This window comes from Corticium candelabrum, chromosome 21 (genome assembly GCF_963422355.1).
Source record: "Corticium candelabrum chromosome 21, ooCorCand1.1, whole genome shotgun sequence".
Lineage (NCBI taxonomy): Eukaryota > Metazoa > Porifera > Homoscleromorpha > Homosclerophorida > Plakinidae > Corticium > Corticium candelabrum.
In genome coordinates, this window is record NC_085105.1 from 3270283 (window position 1) to 3293632 (window position 23350).

Consider the following 23350-nt stretch of genomic DNA (forward strand, 5'->3'; position numbering starts at 1 on the left):
GCACATATCCCACTAGAGGCAATGGTAATGCAACTGCTTAGTATGTGTTGTTGTCTATTTGATTCTACGTGTTATATTGTCGTTTTCTTTAGGCTGGAATTGAGTTCTTGTCTCCTGAAGGTAGGTTTTCTGCTTGCGTTATAAAGATTGTGAGACTGAGGTTGAATCTGTACTCGTTCAAGGTCTACGCGTTGATGGCCGTCGCTCACACGAAATCAGGAAAGTGCAGTGTAAGATGGGAGTATCAAAACACGCCGACGGGTCTGCATACGTCGAACAGGGAAACACCAAAGTCGTTGCCTCGGTGTACGGACCACATGAAGTAAGAACTCAGTTTAGATAGATTAATATAAATAGATTAATATTGTTACTGTATTACAAGTGATAGAAGTATAGACAGATAAACTTTCTTACTTACGATGTATCGTATAGAGATTAAGTTGATTGTTTATATTGTAAATAATTTTGCTAATAGTTATGCATGAAAATTGCTAAAAATATTTATTTACTAGTATACATGGTCCGTCCTTCGTACGGGCAAGATACTGTAGTGTAAAGATAGGTCTGTGGACACGTCACGTGCAATCTTTGTTGCGAGGTCCCGGATATGCTGAATGAATTCGAATCTTGCTCTTCGCGCTTGTTTCGATAGAAATCGACACACTCCCCGTGTAGCGCTTGCTGCAGAAAACGTGTAGGTTGGATTCGGTGCAAATGCAATCAGAATTTGGAGAGAAACGCAAGCGATAGAAGAGTCAGTTTCGTCGGCAAGAGATATTCGATCGCTCGAAGCTTTTCGAAGGACGACGATGCATACGGTCTACACAGGACTGGCGTGGCCGTGTGTCCGAATGAACCGGAATGTGTAGCGTTAGCGTCATCGAGAAATTTTACGCGTGGGTCGACCCCTCGAGAGGGGACCCGGTGCATAATTTTTTTAATTTTTTACGCAAACCTTCCCCTGTGCGTGACGAGTGTGCGTACCGATTTCGGTTGCGAACGGACAAAAGACGTGGCCCCCAAACGCGAACACACACACACACAGACAATTTGAGCTTTATATATTAGATACATCAGAGGAATGGCTTACTTCTTGTATTGTACAATAACATTGGATGACATAAATAATTACACCAGACAAAAACGTATGTTTGATGACCCAATGTATAACAATATCATTATATAGAATTCAATGCATAAGATGCACACAACGAGACATCTAAACTGGTTGTCCATAACCAATCACATCAAACTGATTGAATCATACAGTACATGTACTCTGCACTTGGTTCAAAAATAACCTTGTGTGACTATCAGGTAAAGGTTCTATGTAGATGTGCCTCAATACATTGACTAATAATAAATAATATAATCTTTATATGCTCCTGATGCTAAGAATTTACATATGTTTGTCCATGAGTTTACTACATAAGCTTTATACACACATTGTCAATCTAAAAATATATTAGAACTGAAAGCTACTATTAGACGACCCTCGGCAGCAGCAAGTGGAATGTTAATGTCTGGCAAATAGAATTTGGTCTTGCAATGTCTGGCAAATAGAATTTGGTCTTGCACGTGCTCCTCTTAAACACATGATGGAGGACTGAATCAGTAAATAGTAAAAAATAATAAATAATATAATAAATTTATAAGATAATAATTATTATGTTATTTATTATTAGTCAATGTATTAAATAATAATTTATTATCGTATTGTTTATTTATTTATGCTAATAATAAATTATAATATGGCAGCTGCTGAGAGCCGGCCGTCTGAGTTCTTAGAGACAGTTAGCTACCTAAAGAGAGACTTGTACCTACATCTAAGGTGCAGTTGTATGACATAGATAATAAATAATATAATACTAGAAGTAATAGATTACTACACTAGAACTGCTTCTGCCCCATTTCTATTGTAACAACACCGAGATGTGTTTGTTTACCTGGTACACACTACTAAAATTTTAATACTTATCATATTCAGGTATTGTCTCGAAGCAAGTCTTTACACGATCGTGCACTCATCAACTGTCAATACAGCATCGCAGCATTCAGTACCGGCGAAAGAAGATTTCGATCAAAAAGCGATCGTCGCTCGCTGGAAATCGGTCGAATGATTAAGGAAGCGATTGAAGCAGCCGTCTTGACAGAGCTAGCTGCCAAATCACAGATAGACATCTACGTGCAGATACTCCAATCTGATGGCGGTGAGTAACATAACCAGTTGTTGGGATCGATTCATTGTGCAGTTGAATTTATTTAGTTAATTTATTTGATTTATTTGGTACAGCCATATGCTCCATGACATCCATGCATGTGTACTAAAGTACTGTAGTCTCACTCGGCCATCTCACCTCTTAGGTCACTCTCACTGGGGTAGCATAGCACCGGTTGCATATAATGTATTTTGTAACCTAAAAGTACTATCTAAGTTCAAAGGTTTCGTAGAAGTCGCGTGTCTCGGCACACTCCTATAAGGTACTGTACAGACATATAATATTTGTGTGTCTAAGAATAAAAAAAAAGGAACTAGCTTACCATTCCGTTCTCCGCATGGGCAGATTAGATTATTTGTTAGTAAATTGATTTATCATTGTATGCGCGTGTGCACACACACACACACACACACACACACACACACACACACAGGCATGCACGCACAGGCACACACACATACACAGGCACGAACACACAGGCATGCACACGTGCACTCACACACACACACACACACACACACACACGCACACACACACGCGCACTCACACACACACACACACACACACACACACACACACACACAGCTGTCCTTTGTATAGCCTGTGGATCCAATGAGAGGGCGGCCTGGACCCTCCCTCCTCCCCCTCCCTCCTCCCCCTCCCTCTCGACCTAATCGACATATAAATTCATAGTGATTTGTGCATACTGTGTATACTGTGTAGGAAATATGTGTGCATGTATCAATGCCGCCACGTTAGCACTCATAGATGCCGGAATACCAATGAGAGACTTCATGTGTGGTTGCTCGGCAGGTCTAATAGAAGATACACCCATAATCGGTAAAGTACCAACCGGAATTATCAATGTACTGACTTTCCGATTTGCATTCGTTTCCTTCTTAGACATAAATTATCTAGAGGAAGGTGCAAGTGGTCCGAACCTATCGATAGCTGTTTTGCCACGTTCAGAGAAAGTTGTGCTTTACTATGTGAGTCAATTGATGTCATCGAATGAGTGCTCATGCATCACTGGTGTGTGTGTGTGTGTGTGTGTGTGTGTGTGTGTGTGTGTGTGTGTGTGTGTGTGTGTGTGTGTGTGTGTGTGTCCAGATGGATTCTCATATTGTGTGTGTCCAGATGGATTCTCGTATGCACGTCGACAACTTGGAAAAGGTTCTTCGTGCAGCAACCCAAGGTTGTCACGACGTGTTCGGGATTCTGAACAGAACAGTAAGAGAACACGTCGATCAGCACATCGGTGTGCTGGACTCAACAGAAAGCTAATTCGTGATGTTCGTTCACACAGTAATGAAAGAAAGTCATCGGCACATTCAAAATGTGCAACTTATGTATAGGCATTGTATATAATTATTAATTGATTGCATACTCTTGGCGCTAAGAACGAGATTCGGATGTTGCTTGCATCATGCAATCTGAGGTACAGACTTGCAAGCTTCGGTAACACCAGTCCAACAAATGCATGTATAGTGTACATGTCTGTAGCACTAAAATTTGATGACAATTTTGTTAAGTTTGTGTTTAAATATGAGGCTTGACGACGGCACAAAAACAAGCAAAGAAAGTTAATGTGACATTCAGATGTCTGATTTACAATGTCAACTTATTGCAGTAGATGAAGACCTTGGCTAACTTTACTAAACAAATTCAATACACATATAGTATGTCAATAAAGTGTTAATTAAGTAATTAATTAACTTCACACTGGAATGCCCTTAAATGGTTAAGATTTCAATTTCACTTCCACCTCTAGTGTACTAAGCCATGTCTCCACTAGCCACTAGCAACTAAACATGTTTAGCAGTTGTCTTAATAACCCTAAACAAGTTTACAATTACAGTACGATGTCACTTATCCGAATACCAGTTAACCGAATGTGGTCTACTGGACGACCTGTGCCTCGGACTCACTCTAGCTTTGTGGGCACGAACAGTAGTGCGCATGAACATCTCATCTGTGATATGGCAATGTCGAATCCCAAAAGCTGCAAAATAAGTGAAAATGCGTCGTTCTCTTCATCGAAGAAAAACAGAAATTTGCACCAAAGCTTCACATGGCTGGAGCTACTTGGTGAAGACTATGGAATTTCCAAATCGACTGTGTGTGACATCGTGAAAACCAAGGCATCAGTTACCCGGACTATCAGAGGCCGTGTTCACACTGCTAGTTATAGTGAGTTATCCAACCTGGGTATAGTAACTAAACTACAGTGTGAACACTAGCCGTAGCTATAGCGTAGTTATAGCATAGTTACAGTAGTTACGCATGCGTAGTAGGCCTAGATGATTAGTCTCGCGTAGCGGGGAAGGGTCTGGCTACTAGATGATGTCTAGTCGCAACTTCCGTAAGCCTGCTGTTGAAATGATGCGTTTTAATCAGACATACTAACAAACTTACGTTTGTGTACATTCCACTTCGGGATACTAGAGTAACATCCATGTTCACGCCAGTGTGAACAACTGCCTAAGTAACTATAATACCATATGAACAGGAGTAGTGACATCCTACTGTATCCGAGCATGTCTCCACTAGCGTTAAACTTGTTTACCCTAAACCTAAACAGCTATTGCTAAACTCGGTTCAGAGGTAGTTTAGCTCAAGTACTTTAGGTTTAACTGTCACATGATGGTAATGTGCACCAGAGTAAACATCGATTCTGAGCCATCTCACTTTCTTTTCGCTCTGTTTATTCTAAAATTGTAGCGCCACACTCCAATGCACTCTCAGACGCTGTCACACATGACTTCTCCGATTCCATAATACCAAATCAAGTTTCCAGACAAGAGTGTAAAATTCCCAGACTAACAAAATAGGTGGAGACAATACGTCTTTTCTAAACACCTTTGGGCCAGACCAACTAATTTTTATGCTCAGATCTTTTGACATGAACATCGGACCAACTGTCAGTCTGACCAAAATAAGAAGTTAAACAATAATGACAACATAACATTTGAGCACGCACAGTTCTCATTGAGAACACTAAAGCAAATGGAGCACAAGTGCAGAAAAAAACAAGCAGAACACGGGAGTACACAAACACTCGACCACATACAGTAGACCTTCGTACATCCAACCACTTTTGCAAAGCTGATATGACATTACAAGCCCGTTTGCTTAAGGGCAGTGGACAAGGTTAGTCTCACGTACCCAAACCCTTTTCCCCACATCATACTTCTGCAAAAAATTTGGGTCAAAAGTATGACGCAGGAAAAGGGTCTGGCTATGCGAGACTAGGACAAGGTGCAGTGATGACAACGAAAGATAGGAAGGTTTCTAGGTGTTAGTTTGGTGATTGTAGTTTTTATTTTATCACTAGCGTATTGTACAAGTTTCAGAGTTCAGACCATGCACATACGGTAACTGGGACTCCATAAACCAAACTGGAACTCAGAGGTATGGTTGAAACTCCAACGTTTCGATTATCTGTTCTTTTCACTTATTTGACCCCTATTCCTCCGTGGCTTACTCAAAGAGAGTCGGATATGCAAAGGTCTGCTGTTCTGTTAAGGCTTGCGCTGCAATGGATACCCGCTTGCACGAGTATTGTACACAAACGTACCACAAAAGGCAAACGTCATTGCATATGCATTTCACAATTTACTTGGTCAAGCTCAAAAACAGACCAGCAAATCTGAACATCAAGAAATTTAATCAGTTTGGCCTTAGTTCTAGTTTAGATCGGCACAAGTAGAGACATGCCCCTTATTAATAGCTAAACACTCACATCGCTCGACCCCCAGTCTCAAACGTCTTACTCTCTGTTTCTCACGGTAACACAAAGGGACCATGTTTTCTCACTCCAAAAGTAAGTAGATTGCATATACGACGTAAAAGCTACTACAGCTGAAGAGTATAATCAAGGTTAAACAGTCTATTAGTGCACGTTTGAGCTACAGCTACAGCAAAAAAACTTGCACCACAAAATCAACTCGTCCCCTACCCTCAACCAATTTAGTAATACCACATATGCAAATCACCTGCTAATGTCAAACTGGCACGTCCATCGAGTTCTGACTTGGGACAATCAGTCGAGGTCTTTGGAATCTCGAACGGGCACCCAGATGAGTGGGCCAGAGTTTTGGTGAATGATCCGCTTGATCTGCAAGTATATCTCCTCGTATGTGTCACCGGTTACAATCGCTGGACACACAATTATCGTTATGTCATTGATTGCGTGGATATCATAGATACGAGCGACAACCTGTGAAATACTCGGCAAATTCTTGTTCGAGTTTGGCGGCTCTCTCGAACATTTTCTCGGCTTCGTCGTCCCGAGTTCGTTTATTCATGTCCCTAAGAGATGACGCAAAGCTCTTAGAGCTTATCTTTTTATCGAAATCTGAGATGATTAGGTCGCCTGCCTCCTACAGTCTCTCTACCCCGATAATGATATCCCTGTTCGTGTCACACCGACATCTCAATGACCTTCAGTCTGATCATTACCCCTCACACACAAGGGGTAAAGTGATCAATTTGTCTCTGTCTGTCTGTCCATCTATGTGTCTGTCTGTTTTTCTATCAAATAACGTTTATTTCAAACATACAGCTATAATACAATGCTAGCAAGGTAACTATATAAAGTTCTGTAACTACAAGAGTTTACTAGGACTAGATTTAAAAAACAAACAAACATGTAACACTTAAAAGAGAACAATGCAGTCTGTCTCTGTCTGTCTGTCTGTCTGTCTGTCTGTCAATACACATATTTAAAATTTCAACACTATTACATTCTAAATGTCTGTCTGTCTTTTTCATATATTTTCATAAATGAATGCCAACCAAACTATTTAAAATGTTCCAGAGACCCAATAGGGTCAATATGCCTCACTGTCTGTCTGTCTGTCTGTCTGTCAATACATATATTATCAAACATCAAAGTATTATACATCACTGCAAGCTGGTAACTAAAGTCCAACAATAGTAAGAAACATAAAACTTGCAAACTACAAACAAGAGGCTGGGCTCTAAAGGTAGGTACAAGATAAGCAAGTCAGAAGAAATCACAACATCAGAATCCAAAGAAACCACGAAGATGGTGACAACAAAATCCAGAGAAGATGCGCTAGGCCACAAAGGCAAGGTACGGCTGCGATACTTCCCAACACTAAAGTCACAAGATAAGACGAAGACAAAGATGAGATGATGACAACAGAATCTGGGGAAGACACACGAGGACAAGGTAAGGCTGCGATAATCCCAGATGCTAAGCCACAAGGTGGACAACAAGACAAAGATGAAGACGAGTAGAGTGCCTCTCTGTCTGTCTGTATGTCTGTCTGTCTGTCACTACAACATCACCGGGTCTCAAAATGCCGATGTGACTGTGAGTTACAAGCAGTTGTGCTGGACATGGCAACCGCTGACCTCTACAACTACTCTTACTTGATCGAATCAACCGACTTCGGTCGAACAAACACCGCAATAGGTTGGAGAGCGGCGACTTCTAGTCGTTTGATCGCATACCCGCTGACATCCAGTATACAATGTTTGCCCTGCAATCGATTCAGACCATTACGACACGCTAATCGCACCGATCAAACACACACACACACACACACACACACACACACACACACACACACATGTCCGATTACCTTCTCGGCTACTTCTCTCACGGCGGCAACGCTAGTGCCATACAAATTATCATTGTACTGTCCTGCCTCGATAAACTTGTGATTCTGAATGTCGCGTTCCATTTGCTCGCGCGACTCCACAAAGTGATAATCTCGACCGTCGACCTCGTACTCACGAGCACCTCGAGTCGTATCTATACAAAAAAATTGAAATCAACTTCACAGTATACACTGTCGTGTTGTCTAAAGGCAGGCAAAATGGGCCAACTGCCAGACAGTCTGTCAGTCTCCCATTGAGTCAGACGAACGTTCGTGTACCTTTGTACCCAAGAAGCAGGTCATACCCATTCAGGTCTTGCTCCACGACACAAAGGAGATAAACAACGTCACAAACGACAAACAAACTTACGAGGCACGCAGCTGCCAAAGCGTTCGGGAAACTCTTGAATCAAATCGTCGTTGATCCGATCCTTCGGCGGACCCAAAATAATCACCGGCCTCGCATAACTGACTGCACCAAAACGCCACTGATCACAACACATCGAATCCAACCATTACGTCCAGCACTTACTCTCTTCCTGAGTCACTTCATCGTACGATAGTACGGCCTCTTCGAGTTCTATATTCGACACTCACAATTAGACTTACACGACTGCACTATGCATGATGACATGACTCACTCTCTTCGCTCGGTGCCTTTTCCTTCTTCCTGAAAAATGGTATTCGCTTCGACAGATTAAAGCTCCTCCTTCGTCCGCCGTTACCGCCCTTCTTGTCGTCCTTGTTCACGGACTTTGAGAACTTGACACTCTTTTGCCTCGATCTCTCTTTCCTTTCGACCCTGTGTAACAACAGTTTTGTACTATTTCCTCTCTCTCTCTCTCTCTCTCTCTCGTGTGTGTGTGTGTGTGTGTGTGTGTGTGTGTGTGTGTGTGTGTGTGCAGAGCTCGAAATAACCACCGGGACATCAGACAATGTCTGATCAATATTGCTATTTGTCCAGGCAACTGAATCTATGCACAGACATCCTAGTCCTGTCACCAATCTGAACTGTAGCCTAGAAATCTTGATTTTGTTAACCAATGTGAGCTTAGAACAAGCTAGAGCAAACTGTGGAGCATGTAACTTTTAGCATGTACATGTGCAAGGCAGTATCCTATGTCTGCTGCATCACAGGTGGTCACAGGTGAAGGTAACACATTTTAAGTCTTTAGGTATTTTACAATAGTAAACAGCTGGTGTTACCATTTTAGGTGTTGTGTTAATTAACATGTGGTTGGGTTGACTTCATTTTTCTGACAGTTGTTGCAGGTCTTGAATGTGTCTAGGTAAGGCAGCCATCCCATCCTTTGGCCAGTCATCGGTTGAGGGTAGACCAGCAACTAAGCCACTGCTCATCTCTTTCTATGCAATTATAAAAGGCCTACCCCTTGGCATAGTTTCACATACTGATGATAGGTGCCATGGGCTATCACAAATCACTAAAATTAGTTTCTTATCTTGTCTTTTGTTTTCTGATGGCTGCCTTTGAGTTCTCAACCATTGATTTAGTTCCTTCAGAGTGGACAACGTTGCAGCATCAATTCTGCCGCAATAAGCACCGTCTGGTTACCTACTAGTATAAATGGTGAAAGGATGGGAATTGCCTTTTTTTGGTCAGCAAGCGCTTGCATTAGGAGAAGAGAACTAACACACGCAGATCAGTTTCCACGTGTTTGTGTTCATTGCATTATAAAATAGTACCAACAATCATGTATGCAAACAGTGAAAGAGTGCCAAGGTGTTAAAATTAATTCAAGTTACCTGAAACTACCTTGCTATCCCAGTAAGGCAGTGGGCTTTTTGCCCCAAATGGCACCTACTAATCTGGTTGCTAGGGCTCAAAGAGGTACATGTAGTGTACATGTGCATGATGCTGCATTGTGAAGTCCAGAGCAGTGATAACAGCTCTTCATGTGTATGGATACATAATGAATATATTATGCATATATAATTTTAAAATGTATATATATATATATAATTGTTATCTATGTCATATATTATACTATATGTTATATATTATACTATATGTTATAATATGATATTGTACATTTTGTGAAAGTCCGATCAAATTTGGCAGAAGTCTAGTCAAAAGCTACTTTGGTCGGACTTACGTCCGGCCAACTTTTTTCCTTATTTCGAGTACTGTGTGTGTGTGTGTGTGTGTGTGTGTGTGTGTGTGTGTGTGTGTGTGTGTGTGTGTGTGTGTGTGACTTTTCTTTAATATTGTAAACCTCTTCTTGCTCGGGATGACGCCTTGACCTTCTTCTATTCCTTCAGCCGTGATTCGTCTCGCTTGCCACCACTCATCGTCACTAGCGTTCGTCACGTGAAGAATGTCACCGTGTCTAAAGCTGAGGCCTGAGCTGGGAAGTCCTGAGTCTTTGTTCTTGTCGTAATCAAAGAGTGCTCTATGCAAACAACATTTTATGGCTTCCCGCTTGAGTCATGTAGTGAGCAATCTTTTTTGTGTGTATTACCTCACAAAGAGTTCTTTCTTGGCCGATGTTCGCAATGATCCGGCTGCCGTACCGGCACCTTGTGCACGCTCTTTCATATCGTTGATCTTCGCTTCAAAGTTGGCATACTCTACAGTACAACACGCGACACAGACAGCACGTCAATAATTTAAATACAAATTACAGAGAAATCAAAAATAATGTTTGCTAAATTATTTCTTTTGTATTTTATATTATTATTACTAATTGTTATTTTATTAATTAATATTTATTACAAACTAAAATGTATTATGGTCATCATCACCCACCAACCCGGCAGGTAACTCCCAGAGAGGTACGTGTTTCCGTGTAATTCATATGGCGCTAGTAACTGGCTTATTGATTATTGATTGCGTGCCCTACGAGGATTTTGCCAGCTCTGAACAGCATGCCCAGTAGATATACTGGGACTACCAAGAAAGCACTGATCCTCATTGCCAACAATCCCCACACCAGATCACAGAAACTCCCCATCGACGAAAACAAGTCTACTCTCACAGACATAGCCAAATAGACAGTGAGAAAGAAACAGCATACTCGTTTCATTATATTGCTGTCACCACCCGGGACTGAATTAACATTATTACCTAAGGCCCAGATATCCGGGCTAAGGCTATAATAGTGGGTCGACGTGTGACCATATTTATACTCAATTAGCGTAGATGCAAATGAAGCTATTCCGACCAATAGATGAATGTGATGTCATCATACGGCTCCACCTCTGTTTGTTTGGGAGCTATGCTACAAGAATTCAGCCATCGAGCTTCCGCCCTGTACATGGTGTTTATAATAAATTATTCCTTTCCTTTACCGGTTTAGCACATAGAAACAACGCATATAGTCTATATTTGCCCATATATGTTTTCCCACCAACAATCAGGCCTCTAGAGACTAATGGTGTAGCTGTACCTGACTTGTAACATTTTGCTTGTTTCACAGTATTTCTGCATAGTGATTCTGCAGCCTGCCAGCTTGAATTTTCGGTGTTGTTGAAAAATCACTAGTGTCGTCTTCAACAGAAATTTGCAAAAGGGAATATGCATTGTCCATGACAGTGTCTGTTTGTCAGACGAAGCAACTGACCAGTAAGTACGCTAAATTTTTAGTGTCTCTATTCATTTCGTTACCGTATCCAAAGTCACAGAGAACAGAGACATCTAATCTACATTTGCACGTGCATGTTCCCCACATGAATGTTTTGTTTTGGCTCTGGCGGCTCTGAGGTCACCTCATTACAACAACCTAAATGATTGTGGTTAGACAGATAGCTGTGTAAATACAGTAGGCGTAACCACCAAGTGAGGGGATTTTGATGGTGTTGATCAAATTCATGAGCATTCGAATTCGATCGTGCCTCTTGATCCTCAGCCACCTTACATACACTGTACACGTCTCAGCGCCATGTGGTGTGCATGTACACCAGCCGAGGGTTTAGCACTGTATAGTGCTTCTCTATTCATTTTATTAATTTTTATTTTTTATTTTAAAAGCTATTTTTGCTACAACAACACATCTAGTTGACAATAAATACAGTTTAAATCATCTCTATTGTCACTCACCTTCAGGGTTGTATTGAACCCTCATATGCACAGTCGCACCCGAACCCTTTAATGCAGCAGCGGCGTCTTCGTGCGTCGCAATTCTCAAATCTTTACTGTTGACCTACAAACAGAGAAAGTCAAATACAATATCTACCAACACGATTTCACATACAGAAAGTATTTGATCTCCTCGCTTCAACTGGCCACTTCGATCAGCAGCACCGCCGGCCAATATAAACGATATAAAGATTCCTTCGCCGTCCTCGCCGCCGACAATGTTAAAGCCGAGTCCTTGGTGACCTTTACTCAGTGCGACGTCTCGTGGTTCCCTCACACCACCGTGCGGCGACACCTGCTTCGGTTCCGGTGGAATCATTGCAAGCCCAACGGCCGGCATCGCACTAACCGGAGGAGACTTGGCATGCGGAGGTGCCTAAAACAAAAAACAATACACAACACACGTTTACAATGAATCACAATGATACACACTTTTGATCTCTTGACTGGCTTTTCTTTTTCAGGCGGCAACAATGAAGTCTTGGTGATCACTAATTTCACCGTCTGTTGAGTCGCTTTTAGGACCGAAACGGCGTAATCGTGTGTCACATCCACCAGAGACTTTTCATTCACCTACACCATACACACGTCAATCGACTTCCACAACGAAGGTTTATCATAATATTGTGTGTGTGTGTGTGTGTGTGTGTGTGTGTGTGTGTGTGTGTGTGTGTGTGTGTGTGTGTGTGTGTGTGTGTTCATGTAGACGTACAACGTACATATAGCTCTTACACTTAGAATACAATCACCGACTGCGAGGCGCTTGTCGACCGAGGCGGCTCCGCCCTCGATAATCTTCGTCACAAATATCCCATCATCTCCGCTGATGTGTTGATTATCGGTGCCACCAGCAATGCTAAAACCGAGACCTACAAGCCACATAATCACTTACTTAGGGAATTACAGATGATAACCATTGACTCACCCTTTCCACCTTTAACCAACACAATCTCTATTGGCTCTTCTACTTTGGAACTAACGGGGGCACTAGCGGCCAGAGGTACCTTACGTCTAATGACCTGGAAAACACGACTGCGTGATGACACAACGGCGTGAGATGGTGAGTGCGTGACTCACTAGAGTTACTGTCGTTCCTGCATTGCGGAGCGTGTCGACGGCGTCCTGATGCATCACCTTGTCGAGAACGACACCGTTGACGCTCAGAATGCAATCGCCGGTCCTAGAAAAAATCGGTAGTAAACAAAGCGAAATGATGATCACCTGATACGAACACAAAACGAACAAATGACAAGAAAAAGTTAAGTTTGGAAAGAACAAAAAAGATGTCAATGTAGTAAGGATCAGTGGGGATGATAACGGTCAGCCATCGGACATTTGTCTGACCAAAACACACCGATGTCCTAGTCAAATCCAGTTAGTCGGCCAGAGTCCTCCTTAGAGTGTGGTAATGTGGCACAGCACCACGCTGAGAAATCCCAGCCACGTGACCAAGTACAATCGTGTGTAAAAAAAATTAGGGAGATCTGGATTCTAATTGACTGCAAAAGTCGTAATTAGAAGACGAGTCACTGAAGAACGTTTGTGTGGTCAACCAGTCACCTCTTCCACTTTCAAAGTCAATTTAGGACATCCAGACGTTTCGTTTACGCGAGAAAGGTCTGGAATTTCGAGGCTATGCAGATGCCGTGTTAGTGTGCATGTGCGTAAAGAAACACGCAGAGAGATGAAGAGGAAAGTGGCATGTTCAATAACTTCGTTCTTTCCCGTATTGGGGCAAAAGTCAGAGAAAGCGTGTCCCGAAGAGACAGAAGCTAAAAGTAACGAGCCGGAGAAAACCAGTTCTATCCAAGCGAATCAAGGAGCTGTGCCACAGGCCGATCACCATAAGTCACTGTCTGACTTTGTTAAATATTTTAGTTGTAACGGCAGCCGGGGCTTAGCTAATTAATACACAGTTTGAAATCATCAACATTAAATTATGAAACTTGTCTTTCTTTCTTTCTCATGTTTCTCTAGCATTGTCCATGAGTCTATGACTCGTTTCAGTCGTTGGGGAGTCTCCGTGGTCTGGCAAACGGTCTGTTGACGATGACGTCCAGCGCTTTCCTGGTGGTCATTGATAACCACCAGGCATGCTGTCCCAAGTTCTCGATCACCATAATGCCTGTAATCTATATATCGAATTAGCTAGTCATTGACCACTGTGTGGACTACAACAGAAACATGTGCCCTACTGGGCTCACCTGAAGGGTTGGTGGGCGCCCAGACCCCACATGTCCCTCATGGTGGGGCATAACGACACACCACTAGCAAAGGTTTGGGTATCCAAGTGTCTGTCGCAGAAAGGGGCATGTGTTGCAAATACCGTCTCTGCCAAGCTATTTCGAAATCCTGGGGAGAACCCTGGGACTCGGACATCGTGTCCGGCCATAAGGGTAATGCAAACCTTCTAGATCATACGAAACGAATCCATCTACGGTAGACTCAATCATTGAGCTCAGTTGGATGCTGCTGCACAGAGTACAGCACCATAGACGTCACATCATTATATCTTTCAAATGACTAGGTTTTTTAGTACACTTGCCACCGTCAACAAAGAGGGAGGATCTGCCTACAGGGGATACTTAATTTCACACAATTCAGTGTGAAATTAATTTAGTGTGGTGTGATTAATAATTTATAATTAATAAACTTAATTTAAAAATAATTTAAATAATAAAGTTAATTTAATAATATTAATATTTATGATAACAGCACTTGTGTCCAAGTACATCGAGTGACGTCCGACTCACTTTACAAACGTTATAATCCCCACCAGCGGGCAGTCAGGTTATTCATACATTCAGTATCGACTATCAGCCATGTTAGTACAGCTGCCGACCTCACTCAACATCTAATCATACCAATCACCGTCTCTGTGTGTCTCTTATTCTATATACAGTACACTACACACACGACACGACACGACACGAAAAGCAACACACTCAAATACTAGCCAACTAAACAAACGACGACATTATCAATATGGCAACTATCGATTACAAGAAAAATTATCCCAACTAATTGCCTTCAGTTATAAACCTACCATATTCCACAATGTGCCCCCATGCATGATGACTCTATAGAGAAATAATAATGCCCCATGTTCGATTAATGCCCCAATGAGGTAGTATTCAAACCTAGTTATATGCATGCACGTCTATCAACGTGTACGTTTGAGTTACGGTAAGATTGATATGAACACCCAGATAGAACTACTGACTGAGGATAACGATTCAACGTACACAACAGACTAGGAACACAACTCAAGTGAAAGTGAAAGTAACCAGGATACATGTGACTGTAATGATTACATTAGGTATGGTAGTTTGTTCTTGTTGTTTACGTAGTGTGATGGTATGCAAACAAACAATGCAACAGTCTGTGCTTGCCACATAATGCTCCATGTTTCAGAACTATGAAAACAAACGTAAATCTCACTTTAGTCTGCCATCGTCTGCTGCAGCTCCTTTATCCATGACTTTCGTCACATATAGACCGTAGTCTTCCTCGGCTTGAGGGTGATCCAGTCCTCCTGCAATGCTGAATCCGAGTGCTTGTGTTCCCTGAGAACACAAATGCGATACGTATGTCTATGTTGCAGCATAAGAGCATCGACTATGAAACCTTCTCCAAGATAATTGTCTCTTGCTCCCATTGCCAACTTTCTTGGCCCTGTGGTACCACACACAAACGTATTACTTCATCACTATATTATACTCTAGATTAGTGTCTGATACAGTCATTGAACGAACGTTTATATCACTGGACATGGATGTTGTAGAGCTTATAGGTTGTGGCTTCAACTACTGGTAAAATAGATGCTGTCTTCTAGTTTGGTATGGTTTCTAATACAACTGTAAATACCATATGGTAGATGTGTATGTTAATGTTGAAGGTGTGGACTCACACGCCCACAACAAATCACAGTGTGTGTGTGTGTGTGTGTGTGTGTGTGTGTGTGTGTGTGTGTGTGTGTGTGTGTGTGTGGTATGTGTGCATGAGTGGCAGCAAACATTTAGTTTGTCAGAACCATATAGACAACAAAAATTGACATCGGATTTCCAACCCATGTGTGAGAATGCACTAACACAACGAAAAAAAAAAATAGAAAACCCACACAGCAATGCGATAACATCCCTCAACACCCACCCTCGTTTTCGTTCTAAAGTGCATCTTAGCCAAGAGAGAAAAACATCACAAATGCATCACTGTCCACCATAGATAGACAACCAGCCATATTTCACTTCCATCCAAAAATAGACTTACACTAACGAATTAGGCAACACTTACAGCATCAGTTTGATCAACGGCATTAGTCACAGTCTTCGGTTCATCAAGCTGGTTTAGAATCTCTGGATCAGGAGGCGGCAAGGGCAACGACTAAACCAAAGGGCAACACTCCTTACACACCTCGATCACCACAACACAACTCCTCACTTCAACAGTCTCGACCATAGCAACAGCAGAAGCCTCTTCCATTAAAGCTTCGACTGGAGGTGGAGGTGGTGGTGGTGTAGGCTCTTTCTCGGCCTCCTGTTCGCCATCCTTCTTGGTCACCTTCCTGTAAGGCATCGGTGACTGCTTCTCCCAGGCTGTAGCCATATCCATCGTTTCCTGTGTCTTCTGGTCGACCGATTTGGTGCCATCCAGTAGAGTGTCCTCATAAAATTCCTGGATATCTATAACAACACGTGCCCTCCGATCATGACGACAACATGACAGTACCAACGAAGCAGCACACAAGCATCCTGCTCAGACGGAACTGTTATAAATAAACATAATGTCGAGTCACGCAACGACGGCACCTGCTCGATCCAACACAACACAACACAATACACGACATGCACTCAAAATGTAAAATCCGAGCCTTCACTACACCACCAGCCCAAAATTCGTCACACAAAAAATCGGAAAAAAAACACAACACAACCATGAACCCCATTTCCCCGAAATACATCACACATAATACTTTCTTCTCACGACCAAAGTCGTTGGCAAATCGTGGCAACTAGCCCGGACCCGAAATAGCTCCGTCTGACGACACCAGTTGATCACCTCCGCTACAACTCCGCAGTTGCTACTCGCACCCTGTCTGCACGTGCAGCCAAATTATAGCACTTCGCATGACTTGAACGCGAAACGAGGCGAAGTCGACGACCAAGACAAAGGCAAAAACACGGAAACAATAGCGAAAGCGCCTACAGTGCGTGTGCGCTTACCGAGAAGAGCCTGGAAGAGGCGGCTGCGAAATATTCTGATGACTCTCTCGATGGCGGTGCGAAGTGGCCGGTCATCCGGGCGAGTCAGTTTAGAGTGGTAGTCTTCGAGGAGCTCGAGAGCGCGGTGTGCATCTGCACAAGGCAAACACACGAAGTCATGCAAACACGAACGTATGGCATTCTTGCTCGCGAGTGCCAGTTGGCGTCGCTTGGCTGGTGTACGCACCTTGTTTTCTCACCGGCATGATTGGGGGCGAATCTGTTGGTTCTGGCTCGCGTAGAGACGGCAGAAGGGACTCTAGCAGCGACAATCGACGGTTGAAGATGGCGGACCGAAATAGTCTTGGTGAAGAGTATGCGCAATAATGACGATCTAGAACTAGGTCACGTGATGTGCTTAACGCGCGTTAGCTAAACAAATGTTTGTCATAATTTATAGTATTTAGTTATCTAGAATTTCTTAAAGTTTTCTTATTGATTTTTTGTTTTATGGTTGCCTCTATTCTATGATTCTATTTGCTTTCAGCTAGAGAGTATTCTACTGGTACTGTGTACAGCGTACATTTGCACTAGAACTAAGTCACGTGACTGTATGCGTAACGCGCGCTAGCCAAACAAATATAATACATTAGTATAGTTATCTAGTGATTTCTTGATGTTCTGTAAAAATTTTTCGCCTTATGACTCTCTCTTCTAACTTTAGTTCTATTTGTTTTCCGGCTAGAAGGTATCCCACACCAGCTTGAACACTCATCAGTATGATGCCAGCGGTTCCCAGTGGTTTCGGCAAATGAGCACTGGCTCCGAGAAGCTGAGGTAGAGATTTAGGAAATGGTTTCAATCGCGTGCCCAATGCACCAAACATCCCTGGAATAATGACGCCTCCGAGGACAGCAACAGCTGAACCTCGAGTTGCAACGCACACCGAGCACAGTAGTCTTTCTTTGTCAATGGGTCTCGTTACTAAGTACTCCCAACATAGCACAGCTATTGATCCAGCAGTAAGAGAGCAGACGGCCAAAATCCCAGCGATCCCCACTCTAGAGTATTGCCGCTGCTTCCACAGTCTGTTAGTGAACCATCCACTTATAGTTGTCACAGTAGCACCTGATGCAGCCAGGATTTGTCGTGATAGTAAGCTCTGCAATTTTGATCGTTCCTCGTACTCTTCGAGAACTCGTCTCCCATAGGCGGACACATCCCCAGTCATCTGCTGATCAGACTGAGTTTTGACTGTTGAGCTCATTCGCTACAAATGCATAATTAAGTACTAAACTGGCATCCTCTGAGCTGCATGTGCGTGTACAACAATTTCAGACTGGCGGAAAACGAACCACGCTCACAAACTGACAATAAAATTACTAATAGTTGCAATAGCCATAATCAGGCACGTCTAAACATAATGCTAACTGGCAAACTCAAGCTCCCGAAGACTACAGAAAAGAACAAATAGGTGCACGTGATGTCTATGTCTACTAGCAGACTAGGTAACGTCGTTAAAAGTTTAGAAAAAACTTAAACGTATATAGGACTATCATATTTATATAACATATGATCTAACAGAAGCAATTTATAACTTACTTTTGGCTTGTCCAAATAATCAAAGCCCGGATGTGCATCATCTAATCCTCGTGACCTAGAATCCCGGATTATATTTCCTTGCTCGACGCATATGGTAGGTAAATCTGCTCAAGATTGCCACAGTCGTTACCTCTCAATAATTTTAACGTTTCTATGCTTATAGGCTATGTTAACACAAAGTCTCGAAGCCCTTCCAGGGCAGGTGGGGTGTCTGGTGCTGAGTGACGACGGCGCCGTATTGGCTGTATGTCATTACCTCTTTCAATGTGCCGCTAAGAAATTAAGTTTTGTCTATTTGCTGTGCAGTCGACGGGAGAGCTGAAGAACGACGAGCGTTGTGCTAAAGTTGTTCTGAGTATGCTGCAGGCCGCCAGTCGACTGACGAATGCTGAGCAACGAGATCCGTTTAGAAGGATGTCGATTGTATTAGAGGGATACACTCTGATGGCGACTGTATCTAGTGGGAAAATATTCATTGTCAAGAGACAGAACTAGGAACTACAGTACTTTGAAACTTGATCGAGTTATGGCTAGATCATCTATTAGTTACACCTTTAGTTCTACCGAGTAGGAACTTGTGATTTGAAACCATGCACTGACAGTACAAGTGGTCATGTCAGGCTGGCTTTGCAAAAACTGAGATCTTATTAATTAATAATTAAATACGTGTTTGGCCGGGGTTGAGCATTTTTGTGATTGAATCATTGTCTGTGGTGGGTTATCATCAACTTATGGCTCATTATCTAGGAAGACAACTTCATTAGCTAATTAATTAATAAGAACAGGGATGCAGAAGCATCTTTTGTTGGAGAAATTGTACATGCAGGCTCTTGGAAAACATGCAACTACTTTGCGTTGTCACTCAAATTGCATTAATTTCTTGCATACAATTTCATTTGTCAAATCAATAAAAAGTTTGTGAGCACAATGGGCAGGGGCTGATCTAGGATTTTTGCAGAGGGGTGGCCAGCTAGTGCCCGTGTGACTCATATTGGTGTGTAAAGAAATTGTGCTGGATAGTTAGTAGTGGAGAGATACCTAGATGTGTGAGTAAACCTGAGTCCACTTGCGCCCCGCCCCCGCAATATCCATTAATAAAACAAACGGAAGGGCTTTGAATTTAGTTTAATTAATTAACTTTATGGTATAATAACTATGTCCAGAAATTACAATTAATGTACAAGGTGGTGTTCAAAGACTATAGTGTAATTACATTGGTTCTCATTGAGTGATTAGCTAGACGTTCCTTGTCATTGGAAGAGCTCACATATAAATTTTAGTACATGCATGTACAATCTGGCATACATGTATGAACTTGGCGATCTCCTAGATGATGATGGCTTGGTTTTGGAATATGATGCGTGAGTAACAACATTGCAGACTGATATTCTAGTCTAGAATATTAGAATTATCAGTGGCATAACTAACTAGGCATGAGGCAGCCGAGGCAGTTGCCTCGGTAAATAAAATGGGTGTGGCGTTGCAAAAATTTTGCTAGATGTATCAGTTAGTAGATAACAGAAAAGATCGGGCATTCTACACACGGTTACCGAACAGAAGAAGTCCTCTTTCATTACTGTTCTCGCACTTAGCTAGCACACGTTCACGGCACGTGAAGCACTTGCCACACACGTGACTGAGGAACCTAGAGATTAATTAATTAATTTATATAAACTTGCCTCGGTAAAATTCTAATGCTAGTTACGCCCTTGAAATTAAAAACCAACTTACAACTTGTCGTCACTGGCTCATTGATATCACGATGATCGTTGAGACGTCATGGAAGTTATTGCTAGTTAGCTAAGAAGTTTGGAGTCAGTGAAAACAGATGGAAAATTTGCGAGCACGGATTGCACCATGGACCAAACATATGCCGGGTTCACAATTTATGTGACGGATCAACTGCAGACCGTTTCGTTCCGTAAAGTTAATTAACAGACGATTCCGTATCTAAGGAAAACTTTCTTACAAAAAATCTCTTGTAATAATTTCGATTTTATTATTTCCTAGTGAGAAAGGAAACTGTGTTTTTGTTTGTGTGTGCTCTGGCGTGACGCTACCGAAGAAGTATGAAGAAAGGAAGTGTGGACATGTTCGTCATTGCCTTCTGTGATTTATACGGGATACTCAAATGAGCTAATTGGAATATTCGCGTTTTGCTGCGATTGGTCAGCCACTCTATTTTATTTCCGCTCAAACAGAGACGACTTGCGATTTGACGCTGAAATAGACCTGAATTCTATGTATGTGTCACCCACGTTAGTCCTCGGTGTCACGTGACGTAGCAATCCTCTCAAAGTTTGATGTGGGTGAACGCAACGCTGCGTCTAATACGGAACGGAACGGCCTGCTCTCCGCCATTTAGTGGCCAGACTGAAGTGGTACTACACACTCACAGCCCGGTGGTGACAAGTACGTAGCTGCGGTTACGATACTGCACTGTGGGCGTAACTTACGGGAATAGGTGCTGGTGGATCCGGTGGAACCGGTCGTTTGCTTATCCAAATTCTCCGTTCTTAATTGCATCTTCAAGAGTAGTTCCAGCTCTGAATCAAGTAGAAGACGATCATTGTGGCCTCGCGATGGTTGGATCGAAGCAGCGCTTGTCTATTTTGTCTAGCTTGATACTACTTTCAGTTCTACTAACCTCAAGCGAAGGTCCCGTGTCATCATCTTTCTTGAAAGACTTTTGTTCGAGAAATCCTTCAGCTCTTCCTGGTCTGTGCAGAAAATTTCCATCAGTAGAGAACTGTCCTGTTGTGAATTGGGGAGAGTGGCAGCTAGAGGGATATTCTCCTTCTTCCGCCACTAGTGACTCTTGTAGGTCAGGTGGCAAACTGCTCAGGTTTGCTCGCACCAAAACTATATCTCACTTGTCAGAAACTTGCAAGAGCAAAGTAGGAGCAATATCTGATAAGGAAGACAGATGTGAGTCAACTCTCATTCTTGCATGCACTTTATCTAGACCTCTAGACACATTGTACTGTGTCATTGTATACTGTTTCTACAGCCTACTGGTAGTGTCTCAATTGTGTTATTGCACTTCTTACAGGCCCACCAACTACAGCTGCTAAAGTATCAGCACTCATGAAAGCCCTTGGTAACGACTTTGGTTCATCCACAACAACACCTCTACGAAATTCAGTAGGATCTGTACCGCTACAATTTCAGCAAAATAATCTCTATTTCAAATCTCGTCCCGTTGGTGGTTCTACTTCCATTCACTTTTCTAATGGCAAAGGTAGACATAATTTACAGGAGTCCCCTCAATTCATTCATAAAGCTGCTTTGTCTGATCTTCTTCCTAATAATCCCACTGCTACCACTAGTCCTCCTCCTACTCCTTACTTATCCTTGAGTGACCACCGTAGGAAACCTCGAGATCTACTAGGTCAAAGTCGATCAGTTCTGAGTAACTCACAAAAGCGTCGAAAACGTGAGAATACTAGACTAGGTCAGGATTTGAACGGTCGAGATCAGAGTCTTGATTGTACAGGATTACATATACCAAGATTTCAACCCAGATGCCAGTACAGTGATCCTCGAGATCTTGCTATTGTAATTGACAGCTCTGGAAGCATTGGAAGCCATGCGTTCAATAAGGCCGTGGACACGCTTGCACAATTTGTCGGCTACATGTGTCACAAATTCGAATGTGATGGACCTGAAACAAGGCTCGCCGTCGTTACCTACGGATCAAAAGTTAGGACAGTGTTCAATTTCAACTACTCTGGCAGCACTCACAAAAACAAACAGCAGATTATAAATGACATCAAGACAAGAACAACCTACATGCGTGGTTACACGGGATCCACAGCTACAGGACCGGCTTTAGAACATTGCAAAAACGAAATATTTCAAGAAAGCAACGGAATGAGAAGTAACAGTAAACGTCAAATTCTGCTTCTGACTGATGGTAGATCAAACAGAGGAACAAGTCCAGGAGATGTGGCGACGGAACTTCACGACAAGATGCAAATTGATATTTACGCTCTCGGTATCGGAGCTAATGTGAATATCGTTGAACTAAAATCCATAACAAAAGAGAGATCTAAAAACAACCTACTTTACTTCAGTTTGTTGTTCAATGACTTTGCTGAATTTTTTAAAGTCAGTGAATTGGTTAAAGATGATCTCGATCATTCTGGTAAACAATGCAAGGCTGCTTCAAAGATCTATGACAAGAAGAGATAGAACAAGACAATCAAGACAGATGCGCTGACTAGCTGTAAAATGTCAACCGTTTGTTAGTAGATAAAACTGTATGTTGCAATGTCTACTAGAGTATTTGTTTGCTAATGCTCACGTCTGTACAATACAAAACAGTTCAGGACCACCACCATGCACTGCCAGTCATCATTACCACCATATCATGCTGCATCATTATCATTCATTTCAATTTCACACCCTAGTAACGTAATGTAGCAGGTCTGGAACCAATCGAGTTCAAAGTTAGCCTACTGCATGAATGCATGGTCAAGCATCTCTAGATGCCGTAACGGTATCTACGCAAACTGAATGCGGTACCTACAAAAGCAGCTGCTGCTGCATGGTTCTACAGTAGGTCTAGATAGCTAAATCTTCGAGTCTTCTGTACTCCAA

At 42.4% G+C, this 23350-nt stretch overlaps 5 protein-coding genes across 5 annotated transcripts; 3 read left to right on the plus strand and 2 right to left on the minus strand.

Moving 5' to 3' along the window:
• The first annotated feature begins 10 nt into the window (after positions 1–10).
• LOC134196624 (exosome complex component RRP41-like) lies at positions 11–3824 on the plus strand. The gene is made up of 7 exons (XM_062665820.1): positions 11–24; positions 93–120; positions 183–322; positions 1988–2210; positions 2943–3059; positions 3123–3208; positions 3357–3824. Exons 1-7 carry the CDS (start codon positions 22–24, stop codon positions 3501–3503), a joined length of 744 nt encoding a protein of 247 aa, XP_062521804.1. The 5' UTR covers positions 11–21; the 3' UTR covers positions 3504–3824.
• A 2269-nt stretch (positions 3825–6093) lies between these two features.
• LOC134196623 (disks large homolog 1-like) lies at positions 6094–17515 on the minus strand. Its single transcript, XM_062665819.1, has 21 exons — positions 17394–17515; positions 17168–17299; positions 16386–16627; positions 16239–16328; positions 15573–15620; positions 15387–15511; positions 13023–13125; positions 12871–12964; positions 12678–12814; positions 12378–12518; positions 12061–12321; positions 11907–12009; positions 10330–10438; positions 10084–10260; positions 8491–8651; positions 8382–8429; positions 8220–8321; positions 7832–8004; positions 7620–7729; positions 6439–6530; positions 6094–6377 (listed from the first exon to the last, which is right to left on the minus strand). The coding sequence occupies exons 1-21, from the start codon at positions 17410–17412 to the stop codon at positions 6262–6264; spliced, it is 2583 nt and encodes an 860-aa protein (XP_062521803.1). The 5' UTR covers positions 17413–17515; the 3' UTR covers positions 6094–6261.
• A 108-nt stretch (positions 17516–17623) lies between these two features.
• LOC134196483 (uncharacterized) lies at positions 17624–18779 on the minus strand. Its single transcript, XM_062665625.1, has 2 exons — positions 18749–18779; positions 17624–18416 (listed from the first exon to the last, which is right to left on the minus strand). The coding sequence occupies exon 2, from the start codon at positions 18411–18413 to the stop codon at positions 17805–17807; it is 609 nt and encodes a 202-aa protein (XP_062521609.1). The 5' UTR covers positions 18414–18416; positions 18749–18779; the 3' UTR covers positions 17624–17804.
• Positions 18780–18809: 30 nt separating this feature from the next.
• Positions 18810–19449, plus strand: LOC134196484 (ragulator complex protein LAMTOR4-like). The gene is made up of 3 exons (XM_062665626.1): positions 18810–18842; positions 18912–18992; positions 19055–19449. Exons 1-3 carry the CDS (start codon positions 18840–18842, stop codon positions 19241–19243), a joined length of 273 nt encoding a protein of 90 aa, XP_062521610.1. The 5' UTR covers positions 18810–18839; the 3' UTR covers positions 19244–19449.
• A 1514-nt stretch (positions 19450–20963) lies between these two features.
• On the plus strand, positions 20964–23082 carry LOC134196527 (uncharacterized). The gene is made up of 2 exons (XM_062665673.1): positions 20964–21676; positions 21801–23082. Exons 1-2 carry the CDS (start codon positions 21331–21333, stop codon positions 22940–22942), a joined length of 1488 nt encoding a protein of 495 aa, XP_062521657.1. The 5' UTR covers positions 20964–21330; the 3' UTR covers positions 22943–23082.
• The last annotated feature ends 268 nt before the right edge of the window (positions 23083–23350 follow it).